At 42.5% G+C, this 27825-nt stretch overlaps 3 protein-coding genes across 8 annotated transcripts in view; 2 read left to right on the forward strand and 1 right to left on the reverse strand.

Annotated features, from left to right (window-relative positions):
• Positions 1-1295: 1295 nt before the first annotated feature.
• LOC120059782 (signal peptidase complex subunit 1-like) lies at positions 1296-2562 on the forward strand. The gene is made up of 4 exons (XM_039008834.1): positions 1296-1428; positions 1913-1972; positions 2061-2147; positions 2344-2562. The coding sequence occupies exons 1-4, from the start codon at positions 1315-1317 to the stop codon at positions 2467-2469; spliced, it is 387 nt and encodes a 128-aa protein (XP_038864762.1). The 5' UTR covers positions 1296-1314; the 3' UTR covers positions 2470-2562.
• On the reverse strand, positions 2170-9012 carry LOC120059737 (serine/threonine-protein kinase Nek4-like). Of its 6 annotated transcripts, none has more exons than XM_039008803.1 (15): positions 8697-9012; positions 8092-8358; positions 7730-7927; positions 7487-7594; positions 7245-7399; positions 6970-7108; positions 6162-6815; positions 5734-5874; positions 5473-5637; positions 5206-5272; positions 4668-4783; positions 4481-4572; positions 3860-4068; positions 3354-3487; positions 2170-3275 (listed from the first exon to the last, which is right to left on the reverse strand). In XM_039008803.1, exons 1-15 carry the CDS (start codon positions 8781-8783, stop codon positions 3177-3179), a joined length of 2631 nt encoding a protein of 876 aa, XP_038864731.1. In that variant the 5' UTR covers positions 8784-9012; the 3' UTR covers positions 2170-3176. The 6 variants fall into 6 exon arrangements, with proteins under 6 accessions (XP_038864731.1, XP_038864737.1, XP_038864723.1 ...); XM_039008809.1 differs by having other exon boundaries at positions 4481-4569; positions 5206-5275; XM_039008795.1 differs by having other exon boundaries at positions 5206-5275.
• Positions 9013-10463: 1451 nt separating this feature from the next.
• LOC120059793 (calcium/calmodulin-dependent protein kinase type 1-like) overlaps positions 10464-27825 on the forward strand; it is a 68882-nt gene continuing 51520 nt past the window's right edge. Inside the window, exons 1-2 of the mRNA XM_039008845.1 lie at positions 10464-10565; positions 18079-18192. Coding sequence (XP_038864773.1) covers positions 18107-18192 — 86 coding nt within the window. The 5' untranslated portion in view covers positions 10464-10565; positions 18079-18106. The remainder of the gene's footprint in view (positions 10566-18078; positions 18193-27825) is intronic.

A 27825-nucleotide genomic window follows, 5' to 3' on the forward strand; every position in this document is an offset into this window, starting at 1 on the left:
AGACAGGCATGTGAACATCCCTTTTATCCTGTCTGCTTACGACCCCCCGGCAGTGGCAGGGGAGTCTGGGCCTCCCTCCGACATGCTGTGTCCTGTGAGGGCACTGGCCACCTATTTGGAGTGGACACGGTCAGTGAGAACAACAGACCGGATTTTTGTCTGCTATGGTGAGAGAGTCCTGGGGGATGGGCTATCAAGCAGAGGCTCTCTCACAGGATCGTGGACACAAATACAACAGCATACCGCCTGGCTGGCAGGCCAGTGCTGGGATCTGTGGTGGCACATTCAACATGTGTGGCTGCGTCCTGGGCTCTACTGAGAGGAGTGCCCCTCGCTGATATCTGTGCTACGGCCCGCTGGGCTTCCTCTTGCACCTTTGCTAGGTACTATCTGGTAATGCGGCACCTCCCTCTGTGGTTGGTTGGCTGGCCAGGTCCCTCTAGCATTGACTAAATCTGGTACGGGTATACCAATATATTGGAGTGATCCAATATAGTGAAACATAACGAAGGTAACGAAACACACTCCAATCCTCTACGGTGCCAGAGGCGCCTCAAAAATGATGTAGAGAACATGTGTCGCGGCCATGGGGTCTATATATAGGGGTGGAACCCAGCCTGTGACACAGGAGTGAATCGGTAAATCCTCACTTTGGATGTGGAGTGATACCAATATATTGGAGTGATCATATAGCTCACATAATCGTGGTTACATGCTTAACCTTCGCTCTCCTTTGTTATCTTGCACAGAATGTACAAATGAAGCAAAATGTTATAATGATCCATACAGAAAACGAAGTACTTTGATTTATATACGTAGTGATTTAACCACTGTCCCACAAATAAGCACAATAACAAACCCGATGGTTACGCTATGATTTCTAAACCAAATCAAATCGTTTCTTATTAAAACAACATAGACATACAATCTGGGGTAAAGGAAAGCGTGAGTATATGTTCTGTAACGTTTAACAATGACAAAAACACACAAAAGAAATTCAAATCAAAAGCGAAGTGCCAACTCAACATCAACAAGTATGTCGCCTGTTAACTTGAATGGCCATAGTTGCCTACATATTTGCCTGTATTTAAATCGCAAAGTCTACTGTAGGATAATCATAAATTACAATGGAGTTCACTACCACAACATCACTTTGAATTGTATAAGTATTTATTTAGATATTTTTAAGTCGTTGAAGGGGTGGGAACTTAATTAGAGGACGAGAAGTAGTAACGTTGTGTAGCTGCACAAGCCTCGCGCAGATTTGATGCGCTTGAATGCATCAACAGTCTGGGTTCCTTCGAAATACTACGTATGCTTTTTGAAACCGGAAGTCTAACCAGACAAATTGAAGAATTTTTCTTCTTTCATCTGATTATCCAATATAGCAAGATGTTGTCAATATTCAACTCCATTCCAACACACATGGTAAGAGTTTGAATTATTAGTGAACTCGCCGACTGTTACAAATAGATACCAATTTAAAAACGTTAGCCTGTTGCTACAAATATCAAGGTAACGTAGCTAGCTAACTTGCCAAGTGGTAATTGGCAACTAGCTAGCGAGCTACACAAGTTAGTTAGACCGATTCAGTAATCATATTGAACATGGTTAAGACTAACGTTATGATAATTAGCTAGCTCTTCATCACAACCATCAATCCATTTCATATTGTTTGGATGCTAGCCAGCTAGATGCCCATATGGCACGTCTATGAACCTGTCGTAACCAAATGTATAAATGCATCCTCAATAACAAAGCTTAGATATCATATTCACAACCCTCTTTAAGTCACCACTTCGGATGAACCTTCCTGATTTGTTTTGATTATTGACACTTAAGATATTAGTTTTCCAGTTGTGATCAACCATCTACCAGTCCTTCCTCAAAAATAAAACGTGTGATGTTATAGGATTATAAAGGACAGAAACTGGCGGAGCAGATCTTCCAAGGAATCATACTTGTCTCAGCGGTGAGTGGCCTGTCAAACATACCTAATAAAATTGACTTTTCATATGTGTTGTTTTTACACAAGGCTAACCCCTTGTATTACCCTCCAGGTGATTGGATTTGCTTACGGCCTCATCATTGAACAGTTTGGGTGGACTGTGTACATAGTGTTAGGAGGTTTCGCTGTGTCTTGTTTGGTGAGTTAAGTTTCATTCCAACCTCCTTGTATATGTTTATTTGACATTCTTTCAGTTGTGCCAAGCAGAAAATGTTGCACTTGTGCAAATAGTGCACCCACAGACCGACGTTGACTCCAATCTGCTTTTACGGGACCCAAACTAACTTCTGATTTACATCTCACAATCTCTCCCTCACCACCACCTTCTGTCTCAGCTGACCCTGCCCCCCTGGCCCATGTACAGACAGAACCCCCTCTCCTGGCAGCCAGCCCTACCAGAGACTACGGGAGAAACCCAGCAAAAGCCTCAGGAGAATCTGAAGAAGAAGAAGCACAAGTAGCTCATGAATGTTTGTACCAGTTTGCCCAAGACACGTTTTGTAACTGAAACTGTTTGTCTGTACAATAAATACTTGTTTGAAGGACCAAGGGAAGGAAGTTTAAAGGAAGCCTTTGTTAACAGTGAATTTTCAATCAGTGGTGGAATGTCTCATGTCAAACTAATTTCTGCTACTGTGGCTACTTTGTCGATTTCACACATGTTGATGTTGTCCCAACTGTTTAATCATGTGGATAAATCAAAACAAACTATTTTCACATTATAAAGTCAGAGGGTTTGGAAATATCTACACTACTTCTACATCCTGCAACTTATATTATACAATCAGCAAATTAAGGATTTCCTATGTAGTATTTATAGGTACATCTCGTTTCACTAGTTTGCATTCGAAATATTAACTCATTTTATTAGTATTTTGCTACAATAATCTACCTGACAGGTGGACACAGTAACAGAAGACTCAAATTCATTGCATATTGTAACCTGTATGGAAAATTAGAAGACACAGCTGTGTGCGAAGAAAGAAAAGAAAACAGATTACAACCATGTCTAGCTAAAAAGGACTATCATGGATGCCATGTATTTTCTAAATTTGCTCTTAAAGTGAGGTATAAAAATAGTCTACATGTACATAGAAATGGAGATATGATTGTCTATACAAAAAGTATTACATTGCTTGTGTGTAAATGCATTTTTCATTAGCTGATTCTAACCCTTGAAAGAAACGTCCTCAAAGAATTTTAGCTGCCGCACCATCAAAGCATATGACTGGTACTTGTCCTCTCCCATCTGCTTCCGAAGACACAGCTGTGTGCGAAGAAAAAGAAAAATGACAACCATGCCTAGCTAAAAAGGACTATCATGGATGCCATTTTCAATCCTAACCTCTCGTTTGTCCTCGTCATCGTCCTCCATTATGTCCAGGACTCTGTCCAACAGCTTCACCCCAAGTCCCTTCACCACATCTCTTTTCAGGTACTCAATGGCTCTGCGGATCTTTGCCGGTCCAGATGTGGTGCCTTGTAAGAGGTGGGTTGAATACAAAAAACATAAGTTTCACAGAAATCCATTTATTCCTCCATAAGAAATAAGTGGATTTCTCACTGATAAGCCAGATCATGTCGACAGAGCAATTTTGCATTGAAACATGCAAGTATGTAGACACCAGATAGGGCAGAGTTTCCCAAACTCGGTCCTGGGTGTACTTTTTTTATTCTCCAAAAGCACTACACAGCTGATTTCAATAACCAACTCATCAAGCTTTGACTATTTGAATTAGCTGTGTAGTGCTAGGGCAAAAAACAAAATGTGCATCCAGGGAGGCCGCAGGACTGAGTTTGGGCAACCCTTTGCTAGGGAAGCTCAGAGAGACTGTTTTGGCTGAGACTTACCGGTGGATAATTCACTGAAGTGGAACTCCTGCTCCTCTCTAGCTTTCCCATGCAGCATCAGGGTGTCCCTATACTTCCTGTTCAGCTTAAACTCAGCTAGTGGAGTAGATCTAACACCATCCAGCTCACTAACAGTATCTCTGCTATCCATTCGCAATGTCTGGGTCATCATCTGAACCAGGTCCTGCATATCACTGGATTCACTCTTTCTGCAATGTAAAAAGAGAAGAAAATAACAATGTGTCAGATTTAAATGTGAACATTACCAGCAATACAAAGGGGGTAATGTGCTTACATTTACATTTTAGTCATTTAGCAGACGCTCTTATCCAGAGCGACTTACAGTAGAGTGCATACATTTTATTACATTTTACATACTGAGACAAGGATATCCCTACCGGCCAAACCCTCCCTAACTCGGCCGACGCTATGCCAATTGTGCGTCGCCCCACGGACCTCCCGGTTGCGGCCGGCTGCGACAGAGCCTGGGCGCGAACCCAGAGACTCTGGTGGCGCAGCTAGCACTGCGATGCAGTGCCCTAGACCACTGCGCCACCCGGGAGGCCTGCTTCTATGGGTGTGTTGTGGCACTGCTCCCAAAGAGCCACAAATTGCTTTTACCCCTCTTTGCAGTCCCCCTCTGAGTGATCTGTTGAGCTGGTGGAGGAACTGCATTCGTCATCGTCTGATGGGCGCCCCAAAAACCTGTCCTGCTACAGGAACACACACCACTGTTATAGACTGAAGCCATATTTTGAACTTTTAGCTTACTGAAACAGTAAGACAATGGAGATGAACCTATATTTACCTGGTTGGTTCCCTTTCCCATTTCAGATACAGAGCGAGTGACAGTGGAGTTCTGGGACTCTGGCTGCTTATGTAAAGAGGCAACATCATAAGACGCCCTTCTTTCTGCATTGACAACTGTGGGAAAGAAGAATACTACAGTGAGCAATAGTAAGCAGAGCTACCGCTTTATTGTTCAAATAGGCAGACTATACTAGACAAAATGTCCCTTGCTAATTCCTTCTGGTCCCATGGTCATGAAATATTGACAACAGAGGTCGGAGGAGTAGCCTGGCGGTTAGGAGCATTAGGCCAGTAAACGGAAGGTTGCTGGATTCAATCCCCGAGCCGACAACGTACAAATATGTCGTTCTGCCCTTGAGCAAGGCAATTAACCCTAATTGCTCAAGAATCGATGTCAATAATGGCTGATCCCCTGGCTGTGACCACACTCTGAGGGTGTCTCAGGGGAGTAGGATGTGCAAAAAAAATAATTCACAACTCACACTTGTACATACAGTGAAACAGGACTATATAAGTGCCCCCTAATTATTATTTACTTGGTTGGCTGGGGTTCTGCTGGGACTGCCTCAGTCTTCTCCTCTCCCTGGCTGTCAGAGGACGCTCCTGCTAGCAGTAGAGATGTTATTAACGTTACCTGCCTATGTAACTACTGTGTAAATACATAGTATTAGGGGCACTTGTGAGTGGGACCAACACAACACAAAATACACTTCTTTACAATATACATTCCAGACCTCAAGACAGTTTTTTTGTGTGCAGTAACACTAATCTACCTTGTTAATTGTTTAATCTATTTAGCTCACCTGTGGCAGTGGAGTGTTGCCGTCCTTGGAGGAGCTAATGGTTGTGAAGGAAGTTGTTGTGGTGGCCCTCTTATCTGTGTTCGTCCTGCTTCTCTTCTTCACCTCCACTACCAGTGCATTAACAGGAGGAGGCGGTAGAGGTCTAGGAGCTGCTAATTTATTCCACTGTAGAAGAACAAGCAAGGGATGAGGAGCCTTTTGTTATAAAGTACAGTTTGATAGCCCAAAGCCATGATAAAAAGTTCCTGACACTGTCCTCACCTTGTCCTGATCACTCTGTATCCGCCCCCTGTCCCTTTGTCTACGTTGGCAGGAGACAGAGGGTTCAGAGGAGGAGGGGGTACACAGAGGGGGCGTGTCCTGCTCTGGGACTTGGGGGAGGGGCTCCACATGACAGGGTGCCTACATACACCAATAAAACATAAACCAGTGTCAATGACCTCTAAAATATTGTGATATCTCAATAATATCTAGAGTCTGGTAGAGTAGACTATGCATGATCAAACACAGGTAAAATCATGTTCTTACCACAGGAGGAAGGGGCTCTAAGAGCTTTTCTGTGGATACCAAGCTCTCCTTTAAAGACAATAACGGCGAGAGGCTTACTCTCATTCACCAAATGTATACTGTATGTGCACTGTGTGCAGCACATGATAGTATCATTCCCCATCCACAAGCCAGGCACTTACTTTGACAACGGCAGTATGTTTGTGTGCAGGAACTTCCTTGAGAAGATTCCTGGTGTCATCCTTGTTCTCTATATTTACTTCAAAGGTCTGTCCAGTGGATTCCACTTTGAGTTGTCCTGCAGACCTTAACTCAGACAAACTGGTAGAAACACCCAGACATATACTATGTCCAGTAGCTTGGCTCTCAATGACCACATCCTTGAGTAGCTCCATTGTGTCATCTTTATCATCTGTGTTCACAGTTTTCTCTACAGAGGTTCTGACTCTGTCTCTTTTCTTTGGGGCGCCCTGCATTACAGGTCCATTGGTGGTCTTGCTCTCCTCTTCCCTGGTACTGACACTTGATAGCAGCCTGTGCAGAGGCAGAGGGAGATCCGGATTCCCTCCACTCTGCTCCTCCACAGACCTCTGACAAAGAGCTTCATTATCTGCCCTGGCGTTGGACACGGTCTGGGGAGGATCCCCTCTCTGGGCGTTTGTCTCCTCTTCCTGTGTCTGGAGATCAATGTCAATGTTACTGATGGTTGCCAAAGACACACCAGTGGTGTTGAGAATGTCTTGTGTAGGGGATTTGGTTGTTAGATGTGTCTGGGGTGGGGTGTCCTGTGTGATTCCATTGCGTCCTTTGTGCTCCTGTGTGTTGATCTCTTCCTTCTATGAATGATAACAAAAAAACAGAACAAACACACCGCAATTTAAAAAATCTAGACACTCGTGGGACTTGATGAGCATCGTTTTTACTTCTATAAAAAAAAATATAGATGTTATCCACTGTATTTTAGTGCTGTTCTGTTAGCTGTTAACTCACCCTTTTCCCTCTGGTGTTTGGGTCTGGCTGGGGACATTGAGGGGGGCGCTCAGGCCTTGGCTGAGATGAAACCACAGATGCTGCACTATTGGGTCTGCGACTGCCACCAACCGCTTTCTTTCTGGACTTGGCAGTTTTCCTGGAGTGAATCAAACAAACAAGGCATCCAAGATGAGATCAATCCAACACACTTAATTTACTAACTCTTGGTTCAACATACATAGACGAGAGAGAGAGAGTACTAGCCAGGTACTACAACAGATGATGCCACCTACTCTTTGGTGGCCTCTAAAAACATGGCGATTTGTCGTTTGATGTAGGGCTGACGTAGGATGAGTTTGACATCAGGTCTGTCCTCTGGTCTCTTACACAGCATGCTCTTTATCAGAGCTCCCAGCTGAGGGTCATACTTACTCGGCATCTGAGGCAGCTGGAAAGACATAGAACAATTAATCTAGTAGCAGACAAATAATCTGTCATCATGACTAATCATTTGGGCAAGATGTAAGGGACTGACCTTTCCCTCTACAATGCAGTAAACGAGTGAGTTCATGTCCTTGGCATTGAAGGCATGTTTCAGGGTGGACATCTCGTACACACAGCAGCCCAGCGCCCACACGTCAGACTGGGAATAAAAGGAGGGTTGAGTTAGCCTAGTGCACACAACAGCATCTACCTCCTCAGATTCCTTCTGGCTCAACATAACTGGTGCTTCAACAGTGATGATCTCAAGCATGGATCTACTGTATACACACAGTACCTTGTGGTTGTAGGGTTTGTTGGAAAACAGCTCCGGGCTCATGTAGTACGGTGTTCCTATTAGAGTGCTGGCCATGTCGTTCTGATTCTCCAGAACCCGGGCGATGCCAAGGTCTCCTACTTTAATGATGTTAGACTTGGTCAGGAAGATATTCTGGGTCTTTAGGTCCCGGTGCAAGATATGCTCCTCATGTAGATACTACAATTCAACAGAGAACATGGTGTTGTCACTGTAACTCTCCTGTAATTAAGCCTCGGCCTATGCCAAAGGTAATGGCTGGGGGCAGAGCAGATGTTGCAGCATATCAATCAATCTGTATATAATATCTCAGCTATGATTTGATTAAATGCACTTTAATGTACCTGGAGGGCCATAGCTATCTGGACGAACCACTCCACCACCTGCCTTTCAGGCAGGAGTTCCCCCTTCTGTTGCTTGAGTCTATGGTAGAGGTCGCCTCCCTCGCAGAAGCCCATGGCGATGTAGAGTTGGCAGTCTTCTCCTTCCCACGACTCCCTGTAAGTCACGATGTTTGGGTGTCGTAGTCGCGAGAGAAGCTGAGCCTCCTGTTCCGCGGCTCGCCGCTCACGTTTTGAGGACGTGGTCAAGTTCAACTTCTTTATGACATACTAAACAAATTTAAGAAAAGGGCTCGACACGTGCTGCACTCTGCGAACATTCTGTCTAGATGCATTAGTGGCGAACATTCTGCCTAGACAGTTTTGTCACAAATGCGTCTAGACAGAATGTTCACCACAAATGCCGCAGTTATTTATTTCTAATTGGCAAACATTATTTGTAGATCCCTTAGTATTGGCACTATCAAAGTTGGTTGGTTAGCTTAGCTAGCTACTTGCTAACTTGTAATGTCTAAGATTCATGAAAGGGGAGAAATGTATCAGAGTCGACCAAACAAAGCTATTATAACATTATTGAAACCCAGTTTTGAAGTGGATTGTTGTATTACCTGTTTACGGTCTGTTTTGTGTTTCACCAGATTCACCTCTCCATAACTCCCCTTTCCAACAACTCTGATGAACATGTAATTATTCATGACTTCAAATCGTCCAATCTTTGTAAATATTACCCCGAATTCAAAGGGTATAATCTAACTACGTAATTGAAGAAAACCCGTGAATATCTCCCATTTTCTGGACATAATAAATCCAGATATCTAACTTACTTAGCGCAGGCTAATGTACCAACAGGACGATTGTCAAAACAGGAAATCATCAGTAGTTTTTCCGTCACTAGGCAACTTGTACATCAACGTCGACGTTTGTTTGACGGGTGTACCACAGATAGAACAATGATACAGATATTTCACTGGATGTATAAATATGAAGCATCCGTTTGGCGTTTCCACTCACTACCAAATATGGTAGTGAGAGGAAGCCCACTGGCGGGTAGTGGGAGAAGATGGAACGAGATGGATTTTGGCCTACATTCTGCACATTTTCTCATCGATGAAACATTTGATCTCAATACACTTTTCTACTCCCAAAACGAGACTATGTTATGAACTGAGTGGATTAAGTTTTGTAGACTTTAGCCTTTACCAACGGTTTTACAAATCGTGTTGTTTAGGAGTGCAAAGTCGAATTAGGTTATTGCATACGCGCATTTCACAGAGTAGGCGTTCCCTAACGGAAATATGCAGATGTGTGCTAGAACGGGCCAATGGGATCTCGCTAGCTCGTGCTTGGCTTCCCACCTTGCATGTTCTGCCCACTATGACTCTTCTGTTCCCATTGGAAATGACAGGCTGCGGTCTATCTTGGTTTAGTTGGTTTAGTTATAAAAAATCCCATATACGACTAGGGTCGAAAATGTGGTGGCAGTTGTTGTATGGAAGTGTTCCCCGGATATTGCACAACGTTTTTTGTGTGCATCTACCTTTCACACATTCTTTTATAGCTCAATGCTGTCTGCCTTTCACACATCACTGATTTATATTGCACTTGCATCGCTATTCAGAAAATGCTTAATTACAAATAGTATTGTTTATAGTCATGCTCCCAACCTGTATCCAATAGCCTATATCGAGTCCCTATAATGTCATGCATAAAGTCTCATGAATGAATGGGGATTTGTATTTGAGATGGATGGAAAATAATGAGTCATCTATGAGGTAACGCCACTATCATATCATCCACTAGAGGGCAGGTGAATCTAACAAAGTTGGTGGTGCAGTTGTTTAGATTTTCATCTTGCTTTAGTCATTGATAACTTATGTTGTCTATTCTTCTCACCCTGCCATTGTGTATAGCCTATGGCGACAATACAGATAGGCATATTGAATACAATTACAGTGGGAATGGATGTAGCCTACTTCTACGACATGTCATCATTGTAACACATGTCCCATCTAATGAAATATTAATTTGTTGGATGTCTTTAGTAGGCTTTATATAGCCTGTCTATCTATAGCCTAACGATTTATCTAATCATCTGGGACAACTTACCCGTCCAGATAGCCTTTTCGATTGCTACGTTCACCATTCTATTTAAGTTAACATAATAACAAAAAATTGAATGGTGAAAGTAAAAATGTGTCCTTGGACGAAGAAGACACCGTTCATGACTGAATGTCAGGCAAATAAAATAAACCAATTATGAAGCAGCTTGCTTACCTGTGTGCCACAAACAGTTTGTTGATTGGTTGATTGACAAGAATGGTCGGCCCCTTGTGTGTTGGCCACTCCCTCCGCTCTTTGCCTGACGTCAGGAGAGTGCAGATGGGGGGTGTCGAATCCAGTTTTTCGGCGAACGCCGTGAGTCTAAATTGGAGAAGCAGTGAAGAAAGAATCGACCTTTGAGATCGTGCAATTTACAGGTATGAGTCTCTGTCATGTTGATTGTAACATTGTGTGGACAAAATGAAAATTATTGACATAATCGAGATGTATTCGCTATATGGAAACATGCCCTAAACGCGAGAATAGTTGACATTTCTGGTCTGTTTGAAATGTTAAACCATAGCCTAAATAGTTTATTAAGTTTATAAATGTAGTTACTTAATAGTTTAAATTAATAATGTATGGAAAGTAATAGTTTAACGCAGCTGGTTGACATCACAGAATGAAACAAGGTTATGACTCTGCCGGGGGGACAAACAGTGCCCCGTCATATGGAATGTTCATTCATAATATGCATGCTAATGTATTACATTAATATTAATATTAATAATGCCCAGATACTGAAGGGCATATTTGTTTATGTCACTCTGTGTATTTCTCAGTGGATATCAGAGGGACTGATGGAGTGTGTGCAAACCAATAGAACAAAGATAAACTGAAAGCAGTGTTTAATTTCCCATCAAAGTTATTATTCACATTTGAGAGTGTGTTATACTTATTGTACTTTTTGTACATATGTGTTTAGTGCCTTACTGAACTGGGATGCTTTAGGTATTTTGTATTTTCCTCTCTCTCTCTCTCGCTCTCTCTCTCGCTCTCTCTCTCGCTCTCTCTCTCGCTCTCTCTCTCTCGCTCAACTTTGAGTGTTCATAATTTTTTTTAGAGTCAATGATATTCACACACATACATGGACACAGACACACACGACACACACACACACACACACACACACACACACACACACACACACACACACACACACACACACACACACACACACACACACACACACACACACACACACACACACACACACACACACGCACACATACAGACACGACACGCACACATACACCATCGCTTTCTTTCCACATGCCAGCTCGGAAGGAGAAGGCGGCTTATCAATTAATAAGCTCATTTTGAAAGGGATTTGCTTAGTGTCCTGGACACCGGTGCCCCAGATGAGCTTGTGGTTCAGATCAGGATGTTATCATGACAAGGAGAATGTGATATCTGTGTATGGACAGTGAGATGTTACTGTAACACAGAGGCACTCATGTGGCAGCTCTCAATGTGGATCTATCAGTAAGGATAGCCAACGTGTTCTTGACTTCTTGTCATAAGGGGTAAAGTTATGTCAATAGGCCAAACATATAAAGGTGTGTTAACTACAGTGGATAAAAGTGACTGGGGACACAGCATGTATTTGCTCAAGGCTTGTCTGGAATTACTGTTAGGCTAGAGCGATTTTGAAAACGTATAGCATAATGATTGCCATAAATATTGACTTTTATAATTGACCATGTTTTTAACCTGATTTGTTTTCTTTTTGTTATGTCGTACTTAGTTTCATTGTTCCTATGCACACCTCTGTCCCTGTTCTCTGTTGGGGGCCAATATCATGCACACACTCACACACATAAACATACACATACACACACATCCCTGCTGCCCTTTGGCATTCTCTGCCATGCTCATATGACAGCTATGCTGCTAGGATAGTCCAGTCTACATAGCTGTGTGTGATCAGGAAATGATCCCTATCCCTAAGTGAATGATGACATTATACAATAAAGATAGATAAGCTTGAGGATCTTTATAGACAGATTGTACTCAGAATGAGCTTCAGAGAAATGGCCAGGATGTTTTTAATTTTCCATTGCATGTTACTGAAGGCTTATTAAGCAAGAGGGCTTGCCAATGGGTCTCCCCACTTCCTTTGTGTCTGTGTGTGTACGTGTGACTGTGTGTGGATGTGCGTGCGTGTGGCTGTCACTATGTTTGTGTCTGTGTGTGTACGTGTGACTCTGTGTGTATGTGTGGTTGGAGCACATCTAAAAAGGGACTCCTTATCTCTTTTGCTGCAAGCCTGTGAGGTCACAGGTTTCAGAAACTCCCAGTTTGTCAAACTGCCTTCTCATACATGTCAGCACTTTTCTGTATGTGTGTTTCTTCTGTCCACTGCGCAGCAATGGGAAACCAGTGAGTACAGTGCTTCTCTCAATAAGCTTAACAACGGCGAATGCTGCATGTCAAATAGCTCTTAGGAATGTGGTTATGGTTATATATTTTTATCCAAAAAGCCTGCACAATCCTGTTGCCTCCCGGATATGTCGCTGGGCGTCTTGACGTTTCCTGATGAATGCAAACGATCTAATCAAACAGAAAAGCTTGTTTCTCTCAGAACATTGTTTGGAGCTCTACCTGCATGTGGTCCTCTTCAACTTCCCTTTATAACTTCTCCTATCTGCTCCTGTCCGCTCTTATGCAAGTCTCAAGCCCTACTGTTTTTATATAAAATAATCCTTGTTTGTTTTAAGACACTTATCCCTTGCTCTTTTTGAACTTTTTCTATTGTTTTTTGTCCCTTTTGAGAGCTCAACTTCAGCTCTATAAGCCTGAATAGGTTAATATGTGCATTGTATTGTATTGTGGGTCTTGGATAAATATACAATTGTCTGTGTTCATTGGCCTGTCCTCTGTCCTGTTCAACTGAGTTGCAGAAGTGTCTCAAGCATTTTGGAGTATATGCTTATATGTATATGCTGATACTGTATACCATAGCTGAGGGAAGTAGGGGTGCTGTAGGTGCACATTAAATAATGTTTTCTAAATTATATAATTACTCCTGTCTGAACACTGACTGAATTTGGGCAGCACACGCTCCAAATAACGAACAACTTGTTACCATGCGGCCATAGAAATACAGTATAATCCATAGAACCCAGCTAGCACATAACGTTCTGAGAGCCGTATAATTATTAGAGCTGGGTGAGGGCATGATTGTCCTTTGATTATTTTGCATACAACCTTCCCATAACGTTTTCTACAGATTGCCTCATGGTTTTATTTAAAGTAATGTTCTCTAACTGTTCAGATAACGTTAGCAAACAACGTTCTTCTGTGGGAATTTCAGTACAGCATAACGTTTCTTCGTGGTTCTATTTAAAGTCATGTTCTCAGAACATTGAGAAACAACGTTCTTCTGTGGGAATTCCAGTACTTCAGCATAACGTTTTCTACAGGTTTCCTCATGGTTCAATTTAAAGTCCTGTTCTCAGAACATTAAGAAAACTTTCCATAAAAAACATAAGAAAACATTAGTAATGTTCTTGAATGTTATTTAATAACATATACATTCCGTTCTCAGCTTCAACAAAACTCTCTCTATCGTCTATCTTGTTAAGTGTGTTCAGGTGTGTTGGCCGCGTCCACAAATTGGCCACACTTGATCTTAATGAGTGCTTGTTTCCTTTGAAATTAGGGTCTGTTTGAACAGACAAAAATTAACAGCTTGGTATGGGTTAAAAAAACAACAACATTGCATGCTAGCTCCATCCTGGTGGCGCAGTGGCCTAATTCCATGGATAAAGAGCAGAAGATCATAGGTTTGAATATCACTTGACGCCATGCCACAATAAAAAAAAGCATTATAAATGCTTAAGCAAATGTATTTATATCTATTTCTAATGTGTTCTATCTGTGTTCAAAACAGTTAACAAAAACTAGCTAGCAGTGTTATTAAAAGTCTTATTTTAACATGTTCTCAGAATGTTATTTAATTACCTTCAAATAACCTATAATTTTTGTTATCAGAATGTTAATAAAATCTCCTAGGAAAACTTTCAGGGAACCATAGAAAAACATTCTCAGAACCTCCCTGCAACCTAAAAATGTACATTCCCAAAACAGGCAACATTTTCACTTCTGTCCTCAGAACGTAATTTATTTTTCAGTTTTAAAGGTCAGGAAACTTATGGCTTCATTCCCAGAACCAATGGGAAACCAAAAATGTACGTTCCCACAATTTCCAAGGAACCAAATATGCTAGCTGGGAAGGGTTTTGGAACCTCACCCGGGTAATTTAACTGGTAAATGGGTATGCTCCAAATGGCTTTTAGTCCTGACTTGAATGGGTTCTATGGATTCAATTTCTCTTTGCACTGTCAGTGAATAGCTGACAGTAACATTTGCCTTTTGCAAATGTCATATCACAATAGCGGGAAATACCTTTGTAAAGCAAATGGCTACTGCTAAAACGAGAACACTAATTTGTCAGTAGAAGCTACCATTTATTTTGTCAACACCTCGGACGAACAGCACTTTTTTTCCCAAAGTAGCTCAGGCCTATGTTGAGACCATCACCAGTACGGTGAGAAGCCTAAGCTACCCGTATTCATGCTATCTTCATCATGCCACTGGAAAGTTGATTTAGTAGCTTACTTTTGCCTATACTATTTATAAAATTCCTCATATTATTGTGTGCATCTCTCTTCTTTTTTTACCCCAATTTCATGGTATCCAATTGGTAGTAGTTACAGTCTTGTCTCATCGCTGCAACTCCCGTACGGACTCGGGAGAGGTGAAGGTCGAGAGCCATGAGGCCTCCGAAACACAACCCAACCTAGCCGCACTGCTTCTTGACACAACGCACATCCAACCCGGAAGCCAGACACACCAATGTGTCGGAGGAAACACCGTACACCTGGCGACCTGGTCAGCATGCACTGCATCCGGCCCGCCACAGGAGTCACTAGTGCGCGATGAGACAAGTATATCCCTGCCGGCCAAACCCTCCCTAACCCGGACGACGCTTGGCCAATTGTGCGTCGCCCCATGGACCTCCCGGTCGCGACAGAGCCTGGGCTCGAACCCAGAATCTCTGGTGGCACTGCGACGCAGTGCCTTAGACCACTGTGCCACCCGGGAGGCCCCGTCTCGCTTATTTTTATTGGCCCTGAGTCAGGTCAAGACCAAGGCCCGGTTTGGCAAAAACACCTTCAAGTTAAATTAATCTCAGAACCATTGGATCCTATGGTTCTAACAATGAACTTAGCTTAAGATGGGCCCAGGGCGATTTTATTTATCTGTTTGACAGTGTCAGAGTAGCCACTCATTTTGGTCCTTTGTGTAGTATTAACAAATATTCTGATAATGTCTCCTAAATGACGTAGAATTGCATGAAATGCGTTTATAAAAGGCCACATTTTTCTCGACCCTGCTAAGATTTCTCCCCCATGTGTGTAAATCCTAAAAATGTTTCTCCGTAACTGTATGCCACTAGGCAAATGAAATAGATAGAATGTGTTATTATAACAGGGGAAAAAAATTAAAACAGCACTTCCAACTCAAAACATCTTCCTGCGGCTAAGCTGTATATTGTATTGTATAAAACCCATCTATTTTGCCAGTACAGTGGATAAACATATTATAATACATTACATCGACACACTTAGACTTTAACAGTCGTTATGGTAGAGGTACAGTATAAGAAGACACCCTTTAATAGAGAAATTATAATCCATGCCATTGCCAACTTTAGCAGCGTTGATCTTTCTGAACAACATTGCTCTTGGCCAGTATCTCTTTGCAGTGCACCTGTGTCAACTAAGGGCCCATAACACAGACACTCAGAGAGCATATAGGCTAGGGCTGCATCAATACTTTCCTCTCTGCTTACTTTCCTTCATCTGCTCTGATCTATAATAAATGGACAGGTTTTAAGCGAAAATACTGAGCTGGGTATTTTACACCATGTTACTCTCAGCTATCCCATCTTCTCAGCTCAGTGCAGACTAGGAAGAGGAGAGCAGAGGAAGCCACTAGACTATTGAGATGCTGCACATGCTACCAGACCAGAAATGCCCAGAAGACTTGTGTTACTAATGAGAGTAACTGACAGGGCTCTCTCTTTCTCTGTCACACATTTGACTAGACTTCCTCTTACTGCTTCCCCAAGCAGATTTCTTTCCATACTGGTCTATGATGTCTACTTCTAATTTCAGTTCCTTTTATTTTTAAAGCTTTCAGTATCCATGTTTTTTCCATCCACAATTTTTATGCGAGTAAAGTAATACCATATCAAACAGCTGTGACAGAAACAGGTTGTTTCGGTACAATTTTATAAATGCCAATAGATAATTTGTTCATTCAACATGGTGGGATCTTTTTGTGTCGCAAAAATTAATTATGCATGAAATATTGATATAATAACCATCCAATCGAAGTAAACTTTCAGTCACACGATGATATGGTGTGTGGTCCTCCCACGACGACTCGGGAAACCATGCAGTTTATTAGGCTATAGATTAAATAATTTATGATGAATTTACCAGGGTGGTGAAAGTGCAAGGTGATCTTGATGCTCCTTTCCAATAAATATTGAGGGTCTTATTCTGGTGACATGACGATTGATGCTTGACTGCTGGTTGACAAATACAAATATTATCCATAATAATCTCATCATATAGACTAGCCTACCCGTACAGCCTAACCGTACTGTATCTGCCAGCTGTTGGCTAGAGCTCACGTGCCAAGACCAGAGTAGACATGTTTAATATTTAATGCAACAGTTTTTGTGACAAAACTATCTGTAGAGTTAAAAATGCGATGGAAAAACATTGAACTTTTAATTTTGATTACAGTGTTTTACCTAAGTGCTTAATGCACTCTTGGCAATAAATCTCTTCCATCCGCACAGACCTGGTGGCATAGCAGGACATTCAAGTCACTGGCAACCAAGAGGTGGTGAGCTCAAATCCCAGATGAGGTTGAGTCCCAAGTGTGCTCACAGTGAAGAATTTAACCCAAAAAATACTTTTGACTAAAAGTATCAAGTTCACTCAACAAGTTCTTAAATCCAAATGTATCAGTTTAACTTACTATACTAAATTGAAGTAACTTTAGATTAACTTAACTCAACATTAGATTTAGATTGTTTCCCTGCTGCGTTAAAATCCTAACTTTTTAAAGTTGACTCACAAATCTTTTTTTACAATGCAGAAAGATTGTGTCTGTGAGGACTAATTATAGTAACACAGAAATTGTATAATGTTTGACCTAGTTATGGTTGTTTTATTGGTTGAATCATAACTACATCTACTTTCCACAGTGTTTCGGTTTAAAAGTCTGCATTGCTATGGACCTGCAAAACTAGTCTCTGATACTTCTCTTTGGTGTTCGGACTGGTAAGAATAGCAACACGAGATGTTGAAGTGAAGCTTAAGTTTTGTTGATTCAGGATGATATGAGGTAAAGGAAGAATAGGACTGACAACCCTTGTCACCTGAAGCAGTTTGTAGAAGTTTTTCTGTTCTGTGTGAAATATTTATTGTTTTAAGTGCCTGACTCACCTTATCAAACTTAGTTTCCAGGTAAGTCTAACACAATTGTGTCAAACAAAAAATGTCCAAAAGATGTCCAGTCCAGTGACTTTGTCAGTCATCCCTTATCTCTTTGTCTTTTAATCCTTTTCAGTGTGATCCTGTAAAACAACACATTTCACTGCACCTATCCGGTGTATGTGACAATAAAGCATATATTTTACATTTTATTCTCTATCTTATCCTCAAACACAAATAACTCTTATCGTTTCAATTTCAACTCATACCTAGACAAATATTTGGGTATGCAACTATCCAGAAAGAGTGTGTCTTGTCTTAACAGTTTTTTCCTGTTGTTTAAACAATCAGTTTCTCTCCTCTTCTCCAGTATTGTAGCCGACCGACAGAAAAGAAAGATGCCTTTGGGTGATGATGGACATTCCTGGAAGAAGAAAACATCAGATGTGAAGGAAAACTACGACTTCAAGGAGATCCTGGGGACGTAAGTGCTGAAATCATATCTAATTTTGTTGTTGACAATATGGTTCAAGAGTGTCTAAGCCTTTTACTATCCCTCTACTCATGATGAGAACACCCTGAAGAGTTCAGCGGTGTTATTCAGATGCAAGCTACAGAACTATAACTACAGAGGGACATTTGCAAGTGTTTTCTGTACCTGTACTTATTGAATTTGTATGTTTGACATGGACTGACTTGACTACCTCTTTAGGTATAATGGTATTGTTTAATGCAGGCCACAGTGGACAGTGTGTGGGTAGAAAGTGATTGGGGGATATCCTCTTCGTTTAAAGCCCTTAGATCAGGAATCTAGCTTGGTGATATGCCCATGGGTGGTCATTATTAATGCTGAGGTCTACTAGCCTATTGGGAAAATTGGCCATGGTTTTAGATTACATTGTTTAGTTGTGTGTGCAAGTGCGTTCGTGTGCTTGCGTGCATGTGTGTGCGTGCGTCCGTGCGTTCATGTGTGGGTACGTGTGTACATGCTGGCATGCACATGCATGTGAATGTGTGTGTGTATTTGTGTCTGTATAGGCTCTCATGTCTCTTTTGTACGTTTCTGTCTGGTCCAGTTGATAATTTATTCTAACAGCAGCTCTGGGGTATATATGCTGTATGATAGAACTTGCCTTGCTCTGAGCAGTGCTTTGGCGCGTCACACGTATTTTCACTGAATTATAAATGGCCCGGGGGATTTTACACTTTTGCTTTTTATATTTAGCTTTTTATGGAGTTTCCAGAGTGTGTTGTGTTTCATGTCTTTATGTGATTATAGTGGAAATTACAGCAATGGTGTGCTAGATATTCTGTACCACATTAAGTATGAAAGTGCAAGCTAAAATAGAGATTTTTTTTTAAAGAGCTGACATCAGCTGTTCTATTTTGACATACAGTGCCTTCAGAAAGTATTCACACCCCTTGACTTTTTCCACATTTAGTTATGTTACATCCTGAATTTAAAATGGATTACACTGAGATTTTGTGTCACTGGCCTAAACATAATACCCCATAATGTCAAAGTGGAATTATGTTTTTAGAAATGAATACAAAATAAAAAGTTGAAATGTGTTGAGTCAATGAATATTCAACCCATTTGTTATGGCAAGCCTAAATAAGTTCAGGAGTGAAAATTTGCTTAACAAGTTACATAATAACTATAACATAATAACATATAACATAATAACTAATAACTGTGCAATAATAGTGTTAAACATGATTTTTGAATGACTACCTTATGTCTGTACCCCACACATACAACTACCTGTAAGGTGTCTCAGTCAAGCAATGAATTTCAACCGCAAACTCAACCACAAAGACCAGGGATGTTTTCCAATGCCTTACAATGAAGGGCACCTATTGGTAGATGGGTACAAAAAATGGAGACATTGAATAAACCTTTGAGCATGGTGAAGTTATTAATTACACTTTGGATGGTGCGTCACTACAAATATGCAGGCCTCCCTCCTAACTCTGTTGCCGGAGAGGAAGGAAACCGTCCCCATAGTGACCGTACGTACATATCCCAACCAGAAGCCATGGATCACAGGCAACATCTGCACCGAGCTAAAGGCTAGAGCTGCTGCTTTTAAAGAGCGGGACACTAATCCGGACGCTTATAAGAAATCCCTCTATGCCCTCAGACTAACCATCAAACAGGCAAAGCGTCAATACAGGACTAAGATTGAATAATACTACACCGGCTCTGATGCTTGTTGGATGTGGCAGGGCTTGAACATTATTACGGACTACAAAGGGAAACCCAGCCGCGAGCTGCCCAGTGACGCGACACTAAAAGACGAGCTAAATGCCTTTTATGCTCGCTTCGAGGCAAGCAACACTGAAACTTGCATGAGAGCACCAGCTGTTGCAGACAACTGTGTGATCACGCTCTCCGTAGCCAATGTGAGCAAGACCTTTAAACAGGTCAACATTCATAAAGCCGCAGGGCCAGATGGATTACCAGGACGTGTACTCAAAGCATGCGTGGACCAACTAGCAAGTGTCTTCACTGACATTTTCAACCTCTCCCTGACCTAGTCTGTAATACCTACATGTTTCAAACAGACCACCATAGTCCCTGTGCCCAAGAAAGCGAAGGTAACCTGCCTAAATGATTACCGCCCCGTAGCACTCACGTCGGTAGCCATGAAGTGCTTTGAAAGGGTGGTAATGGCTCACATCAACACCATCATGAAGGAAACCCTAGACCCACTCCAATTTGCATACCGCCCCAACAGATCCACAGATGATGCAATCTCAATCGCACTCCACACTGCCCTTTCCCTCCTGGATAAAAGGAACACCTATGTGGGAATGCTATTCATTGACTACAGCTCAGCATTGAACACCATAGTACCCACAAAGCTCATAACTAAGCTAAGGACCCTAGGACAAAACACCTCCCTCTGCAACTGGATCCTAGACTTCCTGATGGGCCGCCCCCAGGTGGTAAGGGTAGGCAACAACACATCTGCCATGCTGATCCTCAACACTGGGGTCCCTCAAGGGTGCGTGCTTAGTCTCCTTCTGTACTCCCTGTTCACCCACGACTGCGTGGCCAGGCACGACTCAAACACCATCATTACGTTTGCTGACGACACAACAGTGGTAGGCCTGATCAATGACAACGATGAGACAGCCTATAGGGAGGAGGTCAGAGACCTGGCAGTGTGGTGCCAGGACAACAACCTCTCCCTCAATGTGAGCAAGACAAAGGAGCTGATCGTGAACTATACGAAAAGGAGGGCTGAACAAGCCCCCATTAACATCAACAGGGCTGAAGTGGAGTGGGTCGAGAGTTTCATGTTCCTTGGTGTCCAAATCACCAATGAACTATCATAGTCCAAACACACCAAGACAGTCGTGAAGAGGGCACGACAAAACCTGTTCCCCCTCAGGAGACTGAAAAGGTTTGTCATGGGTCCCCAGATTCTCAAAAAGTTCTATAGCTCCACAATCGAGAACATCCTGACCGGTTGCATCTCCTCCTGGTATGGCAACTGCTTGGCATCTGACCGTAAGGCGCTACAGAGGGTAGTGCGTACGGCCCAGTACATCACTGGGGCCAAGCTTCCTGACATCCAGGACCTACTGTATATACTAGGCGGTGTCAGAGGAAGGCCCAAAAAATTGTCAAAGACTCCAGTCACCCAAGTCATAGACTTCTCTCTCTGCTACTGCACGGCAAGCGGTACCAGAGCGCCAAGTCCAGAACCAACAGGCTCCTTAACAGCTCCGATCCTCAAGCCATAACACTGCTGAACAATTAATCAAATGCCCACCCGGAGTATTTACATTGACCACCCACCCCTTTGTTTTTACACTGCTGCTACTTGCTGTTTATTTTCTATGCATGGTCACTTTACAAATTACCTCGACTAACCTGTACCCCTGCACATTGACTCGGTACTGGTACCCCTTGTATATAGCCTCCTTATTGTTATGACATTTTCTTGTGTTACTTTTAGATTTTATTTTTAAAAATTACTTTAGTTTATTTAGTAAATCTTTTCTTAACTTTTGTTATTTTCTTAACTAAATTTCTTGAACTGCATTGTTGGTTAAGGGCTTGTAAGTAAACATTTCACGGTATTTGGCGCATGTGACAAATAAAATTTGAATTGTATTGAAACCGCTCAGGGATTTCACCATGAGGCCAATGGTGTCACGTTCTTTCAAAATCGAACCCAGAAGACTAGCGAGCCGGGCAGTTTAACGGGCGCTGTGGACAGGCGGAGATGTAATGTCCCGAGCTACCACAGTAGAGGCAGCTGTTGGTCTCACGTCTACGTTGGCGCTCCTCCTTAGTTAGCCCGTGTCGCCCCACTTGCATTGGTTCAGGATCTGGTGGCAAGACCCCTCCACTAATCCCGTGTGGGGAAGCATGATCAACACGTTCTTGTCCATTTCCTGAACCAAATGGTAACCGAGTTGCTGATTGATTGGACAGCCCCCACTGCTTCTCCCTCCTTCTCTCTCGGACTCTATTATCTACCCGAATAGCTAAAGTGACCAAGCTGTCTAGGTCACTAGGCTCTGGATAGGATATCAGCTCGTCCTTGAGTTGCTCCGACAACCCCTGGTAAAAAGCCGCTTGTAGTGACTCCTCATTCCAACCACTCTCCACAGCCAATGTCCTGAATTCGATCATAAAGTCTGCCACACTGCGAGCTCCTTGGCGAAGAGTGAACAAACGTTTAGCTGCGTCCTTACCTCGGACAGGATGGTCAAAAAGCTTTCTCATCTCCGCCGTGAACTCCTGGTATGAAGCCATGCAGGTGTCCGGTCGTTCCCAAACGGCTGAAGCCCATTCCAGAGCTCTACCACGCAGCAGTTCAATCACGAAAGCTATCCTAGCCTTATCTGTGGCGTAAGAGTAGGGCTGTAGATCAAAAACTAAGCCACACTGCATAAGAAATGAACGGCATCTTCCGAAATCCCCCTCGTACTTATCAGGCGTCGGAACCTTGGGCTCACGGAAGGAAACCTCTCCAGAATCGTCAGGTGAGATGGGTGAAACAGGTGGTGGATGTCCCGCCGGCAACCTGAGCTGATCCTGGATCTTCGTCAAGCTAGCAGATAAGTTCCGGACTGAACCCGCTATCTCCTGTAGCGCCGTGTTGTGTTGTTCCAATATCTTCCCCTGCTGGGTAACGGCATGGCAAACGGGGTCCAGGTCCGCTGGGTTCATCCTTGGCCGGATCGTTCTGTCACGTTCTTTCAAAATCGAACCCAGAAGCAGACCAGGACAAGGAGGGTAGGAAGAAGGTGAGTATTTATTTACAAGTGAATATGAAGGGGTAGAAATATCCAGGTAGCGTAACGGGCAGCGGTGGTGAGTTGATGGGAGTGAATAGGTGGGTCCAAGGGAGTAGCGGAAGCCTCCGACGACCAGGCAGGAATGGGGTAAGTGATCCGGGTGAATAACTGAAGACAGAACAAACGGGGGTAAGTTTCAGGCAAGCAAGACGTACAAAAACAACAAAACAATTTCTATCAAGCTGGAGGCTGATACGCTGGCACAACCTACTGTTTAAGGCTAACGATCCGGCAGGGAATGGATGTCAGGTCCGGCTTATGAAGAGGAGAGATGATGATCAGGACCAGGTGCACAGATAGCTGATGGGATACAGGTGCGGGTAATCTGAGATCTCCCAACTAGCTAAAACGCCCGGCAACCAGACAGGGTGCGTTCCAGGACACCGGAAAAACACTCCAGAACAGAACACAGGCAACAACCAGACTCAGGAAACGGGATTCGTGACAAATGGTGACTTTAAAACAGTTAGAGTTTGTGATAGGAGAAAACTGAGGATGGATCAACAACATTGTAGTTACTCCACAAATACTAACCTAAATGAAAAGAAGGGAGCCTGTACAGAACAAAAATATTCCAAAACATGCATGTTCCAAAATGCAAACTCCTTCCTTTTGAGTTATGTTATCAGTAAAAAAAAATTGCAAAGAAAATAACTTAATGTCCTGAATACAAATCGTTATGTTTGGGGAAAATCCAACACATCACGGAGTACCACTCTTCATATTTTCAAGCATGGTGGTGGCTGCATCATGTTATGAGTGTGCTTGTCATCGGCAAGGACTAGGGAGTTTTTTAGGATAAAAATAAATGGAATAGAGTTAAGCACAGGCAAAATCCTAGAGGAAAACCTGGTTCATTCTGCTTTCCAGACACTGGTAGACAAATTCACCGTTCAGCAGGACAATAACCTAAAACACAAGGCCGAATATACACTGGAGTTGGTTACCAAGATGACATTGAATGTTCCTTAGTGGCCTAGTTACAGTTTTGACTAAAATCGGCTTGGAAATCTATGACATGGCTTTCTACTAATGATCAACAACCAACTTGACAGAGCTTGAATAATAAAAAAAAAGACTAATGTGAAAATAATGTACAATCTAGGTGTGCAAAGCTCTTAGAGACTTACCCAGAGAGACTCACAGCTGTAATCACTGCCAAAGGTGGTTCTAACATGTATTGACAATAAATGAGCAAAAATGTCTAAAAACATGTTTTCACTTTGTCATTATGGGGTATTGTGTGTAGAAAAAAAATATTTAATACATTTTGAATTCAGGCTGTAACATAACAAAATGGGGAATAAGTCAAGGGGTATGAATACTTTCTGAAGGCACTGTAGTCCCTGGTGGAGGAGAACATTTATCCTAATAATAGTAATAATAATAATTATTATTATTTAATTTATTTGTATTTATTTTTTATTCTTCAGTGATGTTGTTTGCCTGCTCAGTGTGTCGACGTGTCCACTGACCCATGACCCAGGAAGTAGTTAACAGAGGGGCTCTGGTGCCCTTTCCCTGAGAGCATGGAAGAGAGAGACCGGCAGGAACCAGAAGTTACAGGAGAGACAAACTATATCCATGCAGGAGCCAGTTCTAGTGAGGAACCTTACATTAAGAAGGTCTTGCAGTACAGTGTCAAGTGAGATAAAATTATAAATATTATATCCATATCTTTGCTTAGGTCAGGTCATTGGTAAAGAGGAATGAAAGGTTGAGAGAGACTAAATGTCTAGCATGTACAAGAAGCAGACAGAGAGAAGAGCCAGGAGTTTGCATGAGATACATGCAGGGGGCCAGCTGTAGCTCCATCAGAGTAGTGCCTGTGTCAGTGCCAGTTGTAGCTTCATGAAACCATTCCTTTCAACCACTCTGTGTTTAGGTTCGAGGGGGTCTGCCTTCTACACCAAAGCGTTGACTAATCCAGTCGACAGGGCCTTTCAACAGGGTCTACTCTCTTCATTTAGCCCTGAGTGGTGGATAGATAGGTGGCTCTGTTCCCCCTCACAATACCAATGATGAGAATATTGTTCCCAGTTTGTTTGTTTGTGTGGCTGTGTGTCTGGTGTGTGTATGTGTGTGTGTGTGTGTGTGTGTGTGTGTGTGTGTGTGTGTGTGTGTGTGTGTGTGTGTGTGTGTGTGTGTGTGTGTGTGTGTGTGTGTGTGTGTGTCTGTGTCTGTGTCTGATGTAAGGAGGGTTTATTGACATAAATGAGTGGTTAACAGATACACACCCTAATGGTCAGAGTGCGCTGGTTATTTCTTTAACATTTAGGTCAGGGGATTTCACGCTCAATTCCCCAGTAGTAGGCGTTGTAAGGAACTTATTGTGATGCTCTTAGGTTCTCAGGTAAATGTCTCTGGCCCAGCCTGTCTTCAGACTGCTGACTACTCTGTTCTGATCTCTTCCTGGTGCCTGGATAATGGAATCAGGATAAACCTATTGTCCAGTGGAGGTGTTTAAAAGGCTTTTGTGTACCAAACAGTGCTATTCTCTCACCAACTATTCCCCAAGCCCTTAGGGAGGCTCTCAAACTAACGCCTGTCTTTGCGTGCATTTGAAGTGAATTTACCTGGGATTATGTTGTCTCTATGCTGCTTGTCTCTTGACATTTTTTGTTATTACTTTACATTCATAGCTTCTGTCAGTTCTGGCTTGAGCCTACTCTATTTTGTGCAAAGAGTAAAACATTTTATTTTATTTTAAATGTAACCTTTATTTAACTTGCCAAGTCAGTTAAGAACAAATTCTTATTTACAGTAACACTTAGCAATGAACTCTTTCAATGATACAGGATGTTTATCTAAGGTGCGCTTACATTAGACACACATACATTATATGAAGTGCCTGTTAAGTACACACATGGATTATTGTTAGTGAGGATTTAAACATCATCCATAACACGCTTTACATAATGTAGCCCAATGATACCTTGTGTTCCCCAGGCTCCTGTGTTGGTGTATGTATAAGCCAGTCTGTATTTGATTGGGATAAACCTACCACAGTGCTTGTCTCATTCCTATCATCGTGATGTTTGTCAAACATTTTGGGTAAACAACATTTACATGGTAAACCACCTTTTCTCTCGGATCCCTTTGTTAGGAATGTGTTCGGTATGTTTTCTTTCCCCCATATCCCATGGTCTGCCAGTTGTGTTGTCCACACCTGTTTATGGAAAGATCACCGGCTCACCACATCGCTCAGCTGCAAGTTCACCGTTGGCTGGTTGTCTTGGCAACAGGAGGAGACACTTTCCATATGGACTCTAACAGTCACTATGGAAACAACGTCTTTATCTGCTATTAATAATCCTGGCCTGTGAATGTGTGAGCATTGTGAGGGGCGATTAAGTCCCCTCATTGTATACACTGTTGAATGTGGGAGCAGAGCTAAATTCCTGGAGCCTCCCTCTCTGACATTCTGTCACGAATAGGCCTTATGAGGGAAGAATCTGTGTGTGTGTCTGTTCATGTGTGGAGTTCACCATGTAGTCCCCTGTCCACATGACTCCCATCCCACCCTCCACCCCCTCATGCCATCTCTTCATAGCAGACGTTCTCTGATCATGGCCTAAGCTTGTGTCCTCGCCTGTGTTTTCATCTTATTCAGCTCTACTCCACAGCACAATAGCTGACTGATCAATCTGCCTCTATCAAGTACAATGAATTTATGTATCCACTATTTTCTCATTCATAGTAATGAAGCACTCTAATGACAAACCATTTAATTAATTTAAAATCGAATTCAGGCCCTCGTCTACCCAATGATGTATTCTGTCACACAGAGAGAGGCTGAGGCATCTTGGGGAGAACCTTTTTTCTACTCACTGTCTTGTCCTGTACTGACACAGGGCTGATGTGCCTCTATTTGTTAAGGATGTAATGAGTCTCTTTAAGTAAATATTTTTTGTCAGACTACAGAATGCACTCCTGGTTAATGAATGTGTGACTTCATGTAGTGAGTTTTTGAAGGTGACTTTTTCAGAGACACATTGAAGAATACCTTTTTTTGGGCTATGTGCCCTATGATAAACATCCCAGACTGTTGCCATCATTTTGTGTGTGTGTGTGTGTGTGTGTGTGTGTGTGTGTGTGTGTGTGTGTGTGTGTGTGTGTGTGTGTGTGTGTGTGTGTGTGTGTGTGTGTGTGTGTGTGTGTGTGTGTGTGTGTGTGTGTGTGTGTGTGTGTGTGTCCTGCTGCTGCATGTGTTTCTGTAATTAAAACAGATCTGGATTAATGATGCACACACAGTCAACATCACTGCCACTGCAATCAACTCAAATCCTCTCCCCCTCACTATGTTCATCTCTTTCTCTTTTCCTTTCTTCTGTGCTCCTTATCTTAACTGTTATCTTTGCTGTTGTTTCTTTATCTGTCCTTCCATCTATGTCCTCAGCTTTTATCTCTCTTTCACCTTCCCCAAACACAGCTTTATTTTAGCTTATATCCCTAGCTGCCTCTTAACTATCCTATTTGAAATCCAGCTCCATTTTGGCTCTCTTCTCCCCAAGTGCCTCATAATCAGTAGCAGTTTTCACACTGGGGTTTCTATGCCGCTGGGCCCTGGAGTGTGTTGTGAAGCTGAAATGGGAGCTCCACTGTGCAGGCTGATGGGGGCAGTGAAACATAAAAACACATATTGATCATTTCCATAGCTGACAGACAGACTGTATGTAGGGTGAAATAGACAAGTATGATAGGCAAGGGTTCAATGGAAACAGAAGCACACTAACACACATACATACACGTGCACACAAAAAATAATTGGGAATGTTTAGAGCCCCCTGGCAAT

The sequence above is a fragment of the Salvelinus namaycush genome, chromosome 2, assembly GCF_016432855.1.
Source record: "Salvelinus namaycush isolate Seneca chromosome 2, SaNama_1.0, whole genome shotgun sequence".
NCBI classification, from domain to species: domain Eukaryota; kingdom Metazoa; phylum Chordata; class Actinopteri; order Salmoniformes; family Salmonidae; genus Salvelinus; species Salvelinus namaycush.

What these genes read in the sequence shown, in the direction of transcription:
- LOC120059782 (XM_039008834.1), top strand. Translation starts at nt 1,315, where the DNA reads ATGCTTTTTGAAACCGGAAGTCTAACCAGACAAATTGAAGAATTTTTC. An exon ending in ACTCCATTCCAACACACATG is followed by an intron (nt 1,429 to 1,912) that starts GTAAGAGTTTGA and finishes GTGATGTTATAG; the next exon opens with GATTATAAAGGACAGAAACT. An exon ending in GAATCATACTTGTCTCAGCG is followed by an intron (nt 1,973 to 2,060) that starts GTGAGTGGCCTG and finishes ATTACCCTCCAG; the next exon opens with GTGATTGGATTTGCTTACGG.
- LOC120059737 (XM_039008795.1), bottom strand. Translation starts at nt 8,783, where the DNA reads ATGAATAATTACATGTTCATCAGAGTTGTTGGAAAGGGGAGTTATGGA. An exon ending in TTTTTAGAGGCCACCAAAGA is followed by an intron (nt 7,109 to 7,244) that starts GTAGGTGGCATC and finishes GATTCACTCCAG; the next exon opens with GAAAACTGCCAAGTCCAGAA. An exon ending in GCAGAACCCCAGCCAACCAA is followed by an intron (nt 4,784 to 5,205) that starts GTAAATAATAAT and finishes TCTTTCCCACAG; the next exon opens with TTGTCAATGCAGAAAGAAGG.